We start from the raw sequence: 11,542 nt of genomic DNA, 5'->3' as shown, positions 1-11,542 counted from the left end.
ATGGATTTTTTTTTTTTTTAACCGAAGATAATAAATCACCACCTACCACCACTCCCACCAAATTCCAATCCGTCAATGTTGACAAAAAAAATAATAATAACAAATAAATCAAAACAAACTCCAATTTCTAACTTAAAATACTCTATAAGTCCAACCAAAGTATCAAACCACAGCAATCACATTGATACTCAATGGCTTCTTCTTCAGATAATGAAGAAGTGAGGGTACTGGGAAAATGGGCAAGCCCATTCAGCAACAGAATTGACCTTGCTTTGAAGCTAAAGGGTGTTCCATACAATTACTCAGAGGAGGATCTTGCTAACAAGAGTCTTGACTTACTCAAGTATAACCCTGTTCACAAGAAGGTACCTGTTCTTGTTCACAATGGGAACTCCATAGCTGAGTCACTTGTTATTCTTGAATACATAGATGAGGTTTGGAACAACAACAATAACCACGCCTTTTTGCCACAAGATCCTTATCATAGAGCCTTGGCACGTTTTTGGTGTAAGACCCTTGATGACAAGGTCAGTTTTTACATTATCATCTTCTTCTTTCCATTTTCCATCTTTCATACGTTGTTAGTATGAAGAACTTTTAAGATAGTGGCTTTTTGCTTATGTTGACCGAAACTGAAGAGATTTTTTTCCCCCTTCTTTTTGGACTTACAAGAATTTAACATAAAATTGTTACATGTTAACATAAGAATGCTCACATAGTCACATGGTTTTGGTTTTATGTTAGTTTATTTGGTCTATAGAATGATTTAGGACATAGTTACTAAGCGTAATCAATTTAGACTGAAACAAAAAAAACCAAATAAGAAAAACAAAAATGTTAAGTGCACACAAAAAATCAGTCGAGTATAAATATATGTGTTGTTTAATTCATTTTCAATATGTTTTTGTATTTCAACATGTATTCTATAGAGTACTGATTTGGTAACTGAGTTTTGATATACACCTAGCACAGTGGTAAAATAATTTAGTTTGATTTTGCTTATATGATAATACATGATCGGATGTTGTTATGTATGTTAAGATCTTGCCTGCCATATGGAATGCTTGTTGGAGCGACGAGAAAGGGCGCGAGAAAGCCGTTGAGGAAGCCTTGGAAGCTCTCAAGATACTGCAAGATGAACTGAAGGACAAGAAGTTCTTTGGAGGAGAGACCATAGGATTGGTTGACATAGCAGCAAATTTTATTGGCTACTGGGTTTCTATATTACAAGAAATTGCAGGATTAGAGTTATTGACCATTGAGAAATTTCCTAAGTTATATAAATGGAGTCAAGAGTATATCAATCACCCTGTGATCAAGGAAGGCCTGCCTCCAAGAGATGAATTGTTTGCATTTTTCAAAGCATCTGCTAAAAAGTAGAAACCATTTTGGCATTTTTAGAGGTGCGATCCATAATTGTTACCATAACATTTTTCTTCAAAAATGATACTATTGTAATATGCAAAATTCTGTTCTGTTTCTAATGGTTTTGAATGTGTTGCTGCTAGTACTATCATATATTATAGTTTCAAGTCAAAAGATTGACTTTATGATGTTCTTTGACACATGGAAGAGTTGTTTTTGCCACTTTCTTTATGAAAAATACCAAAAAAGAAAATATTAATGAATGGTTCTCATTTCATTTATGTATTTCAATACATCTTGTGTTTCATTCTGTTCCAATATTTTTCTTCCGATTTTGGGACATGGGTTAATGGAACATAAACAAACTAGGAGGGTGTAATTTGAGATACAAGGTATAGACCATGAGATATTAGATATGAACTATGGTATAAACATTTTTTCTACCATTCCACTAGTTCTGGTATGCTGTTGTTGATTGCGTTACCCCAATGTTCCATTAATGTCATTTTCTTCTTACATGCACCTTCTCCTTGCTGATCCAAAGCACTATGGTATAGGGCTGGCAATTCATACCCTACCTGCGGGTATCCAACCCGGTCCAACCCGTTCGGGGAGGGTAGGCTACCCGACCCGTTGCGGGTAGGGTAGGATACAGTCCGAGTATGCCTGCGGTAGGGTAGGGTACGGGTTTACCTACCCGCACCTCATATATAACACATATTTTATAAAAATTAGATATATAGTAAAGGAAGTGAAAGTTAAATCCACAACCTCTCTTATGTAATGACTTACAATAAGTGAACAACCACTAAACTAATTAGTTAATTTAGTAATTTAAAGCATAATTTTTTATTTTTTATGTTATTAATATGTATAAAATTTGAAATGATTGAATTTTATATTTATTTTGAAAAATTTTGATATTTCTGCGGGTAAGATAGGGTAGGGTTCAGAATTTTAGGGTGTGAGTAGGGTTCGCGGGTAGAATAGGGTAGAGTTTTAATAAAATTTTCAACCCGCGGATAAGGTTAAGGTAGAGTCCAAACCCTACCCTACAACCCTAGTATAGTACAAGTAACCTCCGAAGAAATTTCACAAAGAAAGCAAAATATCAACTCTTGGAAGTTACTAGATACTTGTTAGTCTAGAGCATTATAAAAATGTTATGATAATTCACTGTTTTATACTTGTAATTTGCAATTTCCAAACTGAAACAACTTTGAAGAAAATATAAGCATATATAGCTGATCTATTTCCTTGAAGTGTTGAACATAGAATTTGTGAATTCGAATAGAAGACAATTGATGATGCAATTTGTTTTGAAGCACTAGAGAATGGTTAGAGAAATACACAAGTTCATGGTGCAAGTTCATGTGGTCTTATGATTACTTGTTTACATATTACTGCATTTTATAGTTTTCAAGTATGAGTAATTTGTGAGGCTTGCTATTAATAATGTGCGTTGGTTTAAAAATACAATTTCTTATAAAGAAAATTAAATGGCTAACCAATATTGAGTGCCAATCACCCTACAGGCCTACACCTAGCATAGAATTTAGAAGATGAATAGTTAATAAAAATGTGTAAACAGTAAAGTCAACCTATAACACTAATTTGATGATGTTTTCACATTCTAGAAATAGGCAAGAATGAAATTCATTCTATTTGACTAAGGCTCCTTTCCTTAAGCCGGTTTTTCCTAAACAACAAAGAGACTTTATGTGTGGTCAGCCATTCTCAATTTTCATCAACCAAATCACAAAATAATCTAACACTTTTTTTTGGGGTGTTATAAGGGGCATAAAGCCCAGAAGAAAAACAAAAGAAAGACTAGGTACAAATTAAGCGCAGTAATTTGATCCCTCTCTCATGGAGGATTCTAATAAGTTTTTGGAGAGGAGAAATCGAACTAAAAACCTACTTCATTCTTTGAACCCATTTTAGCCAGGCAATCTCCCTATAAATTTTTGTACAAAACAAATTCTCTAATTGTAGTTATTCTATAAAATGATTTTTTGGGCTTTAGCTTATACCATAGTCCGACATACTAATAGTAATTAACAAGGGCTCAATAAAAAAAGGCCCACATGTTTCTTCTCATTTTAGCACAATAAAAAAAACTCACATACATGTAGCAATTTATTGGTCGGAACAAATCTTTAAATGGAGCTCAGTACTGCAATAAATTAATCTTTGGCCTCTAAGACTAGAGGATACCATGGAAAACAAAAAAAAATCCACATGTTTCTTCTCATCATAGCACATATCAATTTATATATATATTTTTAATTTAATTACTCTGCTATAATTTCACCAAATTTTTAATTAAATTTGTATATTTTTTTTTCAATTAAATCTTTATATCTTTTAATTTTTTTAATTAAGTTTCTATTAATATTAAATATTAAACAAACGTTAATAAAATATGAATTTACTTATTTATTCATATTCTATCTTCATATTCATTAATAATATATTTCCTAGGAATTTTCTTTTTCAAAGTAGGTCAAAAGAGCAAGCCGAAGAAAGGAAGACTCTATCGAGAGGTGTTTCCTCGTAGAATAGAAAGAGTTTGTTGCATCAACAAAGCAAAGTGTAGTAGTAAAAAATACTTAAGCTCATCCATGTGTACTTACTCATCGGCTGTGAAGGGCATTTCTGAGCTAAATCAATCCCGCACAAGTTCTTAGTTCTTACCTGTAACTTTACACTCAATGAAAAGCAAAAAAAAAGAAGAAAAAATTCGGTTTGTAATTCTAGAGAAAAAATTCAAACAATCCAATTCAGAACAATTTCAAGCAGACTAATCTCAAATAAACCACTTTTAATATTAGATTAATTGTTACACCTAAAATCTAAACCAAATTCCTAACTTTTATAGCTTGTTTGGGTGATTTTTTAAGAAAAGATTTTTTTTGAGTTATCTTTTTTTAAAATATCTTATGAAAAAGTAAAAGTAATTTTATATTTGGGTATTTCATGCAAAAAGATCTTTTTATCTATCAATTATGTTTGAATATAACGATATAAAAGTACTTTTTTGTTTATTTAATAGATAAAAAACTATTTTTTTGTAAGAGAAAAGATCTTTTAAAAAAAGATATAAATTAGGACTTCTCAAAAATTTTTTTTTTAATTTTTCTAGTACTTTTACTTTTACTACTAGAAATTTGCTAAATACGTTATAAAAAAAATTTTTTTTCATTGAAAAAAGATTTTATCAAAATAATGGCTCACAAACAAGCACTTAATCCAATCCCTAACTTCTTCATTGATCCTCTCCAAACCATAATCAATGTGCTGTGGCAACAACCCTCTAACTTCTTCATTGATCCTCTCCAAACCATAATCAATGTGCTGTGGCAACAACCCTCTGTGAACAAAAACAGAATCTCCAACAATCAAGACAGTTGCATTCTGCGACAAAAACCTACTCGAAATTAGATTGTTAGGTTGCAGGACTCCGACACATGCTCGAAACCCGTCTAAAAACTCTCTTCTCAAAACCCGCCTCATGTTTCAGCTTCTCAAGGAAGTAGAGGACCTTGAGCTCGTCACCACCACGGTCAAGGACATCGTCGACTTGGACGACAGTGGCACAGCCCGCTACATAGCGGTCAGAGGCGTCGATAAGGCCGACGAGGCATAACGCCTGATTCGTCTTCTCGAGTTCGCTGTGGAGATTGCTGATGGCGATCAGGAGGCTCGGAGAGGATAGCCATGTGGGTAATAGTGACAGGGAGCGGGAAATTGAAGGGTTAGGATTTTGTAATGGCAGCATTGGGAGGAGGAAGAGGCCGCTAACTGAGAATGTCACCATCGTCTTCGTCACAGCAACAACCTATTTCAGTAACTGCATTTGGAAGAAAGGAGATTAATTTGGAAGCGGAAGAGTTGTTGCTGTTATTCATGGAGAAGCGAGAGAGAATACTAAAGAAGAAAATGAAGGGTTTGAACTTCTTGAGTTTGTGAAAATGATGACACGCGTGATTTTGGAATTTAAAAAATATTGACATATTCTGAATTAGGTCTTTTATCTTTAACATTAGAATATTTTTTTTAATAGAATATTTTGTTATTTTATGTGTTTTTGTGACGGTAAGAATTTAATTGAAAAAAATTAAATAGTATAAAAATTCAATTAAAAAAAAATATAGAGATTTAATTGAAAATTTGATGAAATATTTTCTACGTAAAATTATAGGGACATGCAGAATAATTAAACTTTTTTTACTATGAGCAAGTGATTATTCTCTGCGTAGACTCAAAGTCTTAAGGGAATGAATTCTCTCAATTTTTTTTAATTATTTGATAAAGTATGATTTTTTATCATTTAATATTTTTTTTTACATATTTTTCTTACAAAAATGTCATTTATATATTAAAACTAGCCACCAAAATCAGCCATTGTGTATTTATGTATTTAGTTTATTTTCAATGTGTATTTTGTATCCAACATGTATTTTATACTAGTGGCTGATTTTGGTAGTTAGTATACACGCAATATAGTCGTTTTTCTTAATCTTACTTAAAGAATATAAGGTGAGAAGTCATACTTTATCAAATAATTGTTGAAAAAAATTAAAAAGATCACCCACCATAACAACATTGTTGTTTCATACTTTATTCATAGTTATCAAAACTAAACCAATAATTGACTCAATATACTCTATTATTATTGAGAAATAAAAATAATGTTTTACATTATTTAAATTATATATTATTTTCATTGCTTTATAATTGTATAACTTGAAAGCATGTCTAGCTTTAGCTTCTCATATATGCTTTTACGAGAAACCAAATGTATACTTTGGCCGATTTCTCTCTAAACTCGGAACACTTTAAAAACCTCTCTTTTTACAAGCTCCAAGCTCCCAAACATCAATTTCTCAAGCCTAATTATCTGGATTTTGTTCTAAATCATCCAATTGAACTCCAAATCAACCAAAACACAATCTATCTCACATAATATCACTATAATCATCATAGGGTTCACTAACTCAATAATTCACAAGGGTTCAACGAGGGACGAATTTATGCATAAGTCAGTGAGGGCAACTGCCCCTAGTCAAATTTCAAATAATAGAGAGTAATTCTTAGTGAAATGTCAAGATTGCCCCCATTATATAATGACTTTTGCCCCCAGCCCCAACCCAAAGCCCCAAATCCCTAAACTATTCTGCTTCTCCCTTTCTCTCCAAATCCCTAACTACTCCAGCCTTTGCCCTCCAACCTCCAAGCCCCAGAAGGCCAGAATTACTGCCGCCAGACTGCTACTCGGCTACTCCGCGTTTCTGCCGCTCCGTGGCTCCGCCAGTGTGGGCTGTGTGGCAGTGTCACTAGCTACCCTGTCAGGCTGTCACTCCGCATTTCTGCTCCCCGCGACTCCGCGATTCTCCCGCGTGGCTCCGTCCTCTGTCGGTTTCTCCTTGCATCGCCGCCACGCCGCGTCTAGTGCTTCTCACTTCTCAGGTTCTACCTTCTTTTTCGTCACTGCTTATGATTTGTGTGGATCTGCCGCTGCGTTCCTCTTCTGCGTTTCTTCCTTTGGCACTCAGCAATTCGGCATCTGATTCTTCGATTCTGCCTTCTTCTTCAACAAACATCAATTTCTTCTGGACTTCTGGAGTTCTAGTTGACTGGTTCTTCTTTTTTATTCTATAATCCTCTTCTCTATTGCCATTGGCGCTACACCGCTACTGGGTCATCCTCCTGGAGTTTAGTTTGCCTCTTGGTACATGATTGGAAACCCAAATCAACCTATAAACTTATCAAGAGTGGTAAACAACAAAAAATCCTCAAGTCTATCCTGTAACCAATTAATTATAGCATATGTATATTATAAATAAATAAGCTTTTGGGGTGGGAAATGGCCGAATGGGGATTTAGAATAAAGACATGGTTTGTGATTAAATAAGAATCAATAGTTAAGAATCAACAGATTTTAGGTCAGGTGGTATTGTGTTGGTTTTTTTGTTAAGTTGAAACAGAAAATTATGAGCAACTAACCAAATTCATTATGTTAATTGAGATTCAAGTTCTGTTGGAGTATTATATTTTTATGTGACTGAATAATAATCAATAGTTAGCACATAGTTCATATACTTAATTCACTTAGTTGCTTCATTCATTTTTTCGCTCATTTATTTCATTGTTTGATAAATGATAATTTAGTATAGTTGATTTAAAAATTGTGAATTTGTGATTAAATTTGTTCTCATGTAATTGATACTTTAATTTTATTAATTTGTTTGTTAATTATTTTTGTGTATTAAATTATTTTGAATTAGAAATTTGGGATATTATTAGTTGCTAGCTTGCTGCTGTTGTTAATGGATCAATTTTTTATTTATATTTTTATACTGAACTTCTCAATTTGAGAAGAATTGTAAATTAATTTTATTAATTAATTAATTTAGGTTTATAATTTTATTCTATTAGTAATGGAGAAATATTTTAAAAGAACTTCATCATTGGAGATTGGATCCCAAAACAATTTATCGACCTCTTCTAACAAGAGGAGGTTTTTAGAAGTTGAAGTAGAGAGTCTCATAGCAGATACAGGACAACGACCAAAGATTTCAAGTTATCATCCGAATGACAGAGACAAAGTTAGATGTGCATATTTAAAAAAGTCCTTGTCAACCAAGGACTCATGATTTTCCGCAAACTGCTTGTGGTTCTTCTTTTCGAAGATTTAATCCTAGTTGGTTTGATGATTATGGCAATTGGTTAGAGTATAGTATATCAAAAGATGCTATTTTTTGTCTTTGTTGTTATCTTATGAAACCTGAGAGTGAAGGTGGCGATGCTTTTGTAACCAATGACTTTTCAAATTGAAAAAAAAAAAGGGAGAGATTACAAACTCATGTTGGGATTCATGATAATGCTCATAATCAAGCTTGGAGAAAATGTGAAGCACTTATCAAGGAAAAACAACACATTAGTGCTGCTATTGAAAAATAATATGAGCAGGCTAAAAAGAATTATCAAATTCACTTGACAGCTACAATTGATTGTATTAGATTTCTTTTGCGACAAGGATTGGCCTTTCGTGGTAATGATGAGACAGATGATTCTGTTAATCAAGAAAATTTTTTGGAACTTCTAAACTTTCTTGCACAACATAATGAAGAGATTGATCGTGCTTTTAAAAATGTTCGTGGGAATCTTAAACTAAGAGCTCCCTCAATTAAAAAAGATATTGTAAGAGCGGCTGCATGTGAAACGACAAAAGCTGTTGTAAATGATCTTGGGGATGAATTGTTTGCTGTTTTGGTTGATGAAGCTTGCGATATTTCTATTAAGGAGCAAATGTCAGTTTGTTTAAGGTATGTGAATAAAGAAGGGCAAGTTAGGGAGCATTTTCTTGGTCTTGTTCATGTTTCTAATACTAATGATTTATCTCTAAAATTAGCATTGGAGTCATTATTAGAAACATATAATTTAAGTTTATCAAGAGTACGTGGCCAAGGATATGATGGTGCAAGTAATATGCAAGGAGAATTTAATGGTTTGAAAACTTTGATAATAAAAGAAAATTCTTATGCTTTCTATGTACATTACTTTGCCCACCAACTTCAATTAGCTCTTGTAACGGTTGCAAAAAAATAAGTTGAAATTGCTTTGCTTTTTAATTTGTTAACCAATTTGTGCAATATTGTTGGAGCTTCGTGTAAACGAAGAGATATGCTTCGTGATAGTCAAATGACTAAGACAATTGAAGCTATACAAAGTGGAGAAATTTCTAGTGGACGTGGTTTGAATCAAGAAATAGCTTTGAAAATAGCTGGAGATAATAGATGGGGTTCACACTATGGAACTATACTTCGATTAATTTCTTTGTTTCCTTCCGTAGTCAATGTTCTTGAATATGTTGAGGAAGATGGAAACAATTCAGAACAAAGAGTTGAAGCATGTCATTTATTGAATGTCATTCAATCCTTTGAATTCATTTTCAACTTGCACTTGATGAAAAATATCTTGGGAGTTACTAATGAATTATCTCAAGCATTACAAGGAATGATCAAGACATTGTAAATGCTATGGCATTGGTTAAAGTGTCTACGCAACGGTTGTAAACTATAAGAGATGATGGTTGGTCTCTTTTACTTGATGAAGTCTCATTGTTTTGTGACAAACATAATATTACCGTTCCAAAAATGGATGATATATTTGTGTCACAAGGAAGATCAAGACGCAAAGCTCAAAAGATCTCAAATTTGCATCATTTTCAAGTTGAGATATTCTATCAAGTAGTTGATAGACAACTTCAAGAACTCAACAATCGTTTTACAGAGGTGAATACTAAATTGCTTCTTTGTATAGCTTGTCTGAATCCAAGACACGCATTTCTTGCATTTGATAAGGAGAAAATGATCCAGTTAGCTCAATTCTATCCATTAGAATTTTCTTCTACTCAACTTTTGGCACTTGATAGTCAACTTGAGAATTTCATATTAGATGTGCGTTCTGATGATCAATTCTCAAACTTAAATGAGATTGGTGCTCTTTCTCAGAAATTGGTTGAGACTCGAAAAAATATTATTTATCCATTAGTGTTTCTTCTTTTGAAGTTAGCTTTAATTTTGCTTGTAGCAACTGCATCAGTTGAAAGAACTTTTTCTGCTATGAACATCATAAAGAGTCGGCTTCGCAACCGTATGAAAGTTGAATTTTTAAATGATTGTTTAGTGACATATATAGAAAGAGAGACATTTGATTGTATTGACAACGAAAAGATTATTCAATATTTTCAAAATATGAAACCCAGAAGAATGAAATTTTAAATTATTTACTATTATAAATTATTTTATTGTTTTAATTTGTTAGTTAAATAATTTGAGGAATAATCATATTTTATAATACTATAGTATAATTATAAAATTATTATTATACTATATATATTTTGCCCCCACTGATAAAATTTTCTGGTGCCAGAGTTCACCTAAACTATCAAAATTATTTAATTTCTCAATACCTAAACTCAAAAATCTCGAAATTGAGGAGGGGGAGAATTGGGTGAGAAATGCAAATTTCTTATCACTTTGTTCAGATAGAATTTGAAGAAAATTCTGAGACAAACACGTGGCCGCTGACTCGTTAATCGGAACTCCAAATTGAAAGTTATGGATGATTGAATTTTCGGAGACGCTAGGATTTGTAAACATGATTCTCCCACTTGTTCAACACATCTCCGGGGTAAATTGAAGAAGGTGGCTTCGTATGGGTGCTTAATAGATTGGGCTTGGACCGGTTTAGATTTGGTCCAACCGATTTAGTTCGTTGATCCGATTTTGGGTTAATATTTTTAGAATTAGTGTCAAAATTTGTATTTTCAATATTTTTACTCTTCTAAATTAAAAAAATTAAATTTTTTAATTTATTTAAATAATAATTAATTTATTAACTAATTATTTATTAATTTTTCAGATTTATAAAGAATAATAACGTATCTGATATTTTGATGCAGTTATTAATAACCAATTTATAACATTTATGACCGAATTATAACTCATAACCGATGTATAACGGTCATACCAATCTAATATAATTAAACTTCATAGGTCAAAAACAACAATCAAATAGACAGAAGTTTTGTTAAAAACAAGCTGCAATGCCACACTACAATGAAAATTCTTAGATCCATACAAGCTTATTTATTATTCATATTGTCTACTAAAAGACTTTTAGAATATTACGATTCATTCTCCAACTCATCCTTAATTATTACTATTTGAGCTAAAATAGAAAAGTTCTCTATATTAGTCATGCATGAAACACGTGTCATCAAAAGATTACAATCTTAAATGTGAAGTATAGCATTTTGTAGGAATAAAGTTCCAGATAGAGCCATGCATGGTGGAAGGTACTTGTTAAATGATAGCTACTCTTACTTGCGAGATCTATAGGTCAAAGATTTTTATTTAAATTCTCTTTGTTATTAATTAATGTCTCTAATTCATTTAATTTTTCTCGTCCAATCAAAATTTTTGCTTAGGACCAGGGAACCACATTTGTCTTTGTGACTTTGTCCAATTTGTTTAATTTATCCAGCACCTAACTCACTAAAAAACATTTCTTACTCCAATACTACACTACAATGGAAAAATGATATCTTGATTGGATTTGGGAATATTGGATAGTATATATGATAAATAAAGAATTTTAATAATGA

The 11,542-nt window shown here is 32.4% G+C and overlaps 2 protein-coding genes and 1 pseudogene across 2 annotated transcripts; all 3 read left to right on the top strand.

Moving 5' to 3' along the window:
- Positions 145-1,624, top strand: LOC107625633 (probable glutathione S-transferase). The gene is made up of 2 exons (XM_016328319.2): positions 145-527; positions 1,042-1,624. Exons 1-2 carry the CDS (start codon positions 192-194, stop codon positions 1,378-1,380), a joined length of 675 nt encoding a protein of 224 aa, XP_016183805.1. The 5' UTR covers positions 145-191; the 3' UTR covers positions 1,381-1,624.
- On the top strand, positions 7,809-8,810 carry LOC110262466 (zinc finger MYM-type protein 1-like). The gene is made up of 3 exons (XM_021116979.1): positions 7,809-7,976; positions 8,341-8,696; positions 8,783-8,810. The coding sequence occupies exons 1-3, from the start codon at positions 7,809-7,811 to the stop codon at positions 8,808-8,810; spliced, it is 552 nt and encodes a 183-aa protein (XP_020972638.1).
- Positions 8,860-10,154, top strand: LOC107627563 (annotated as a pseudogene).

The sequence above is a fragment of the Arachis ipaensis genome, chromosome B02 (genome assembly GCF_000816755.2).
Source record: "Arachis ipaensis cultivar K30076 chromosome B02, Araip1.1, whole genome shotgun sequence".
Classification (NCBI taxonomy): domain Eukaryota; kingdom Viridiplantae; phylum Streptophyta; class Magnoliopsida; order Fabales; family Fabaceae; genus Arachis; species Arachis ipaensis.
Note: the sequence above shows the minus strand (reverse complement) of the source record. Positions and strands in the feature narration are given on the sequence as shown.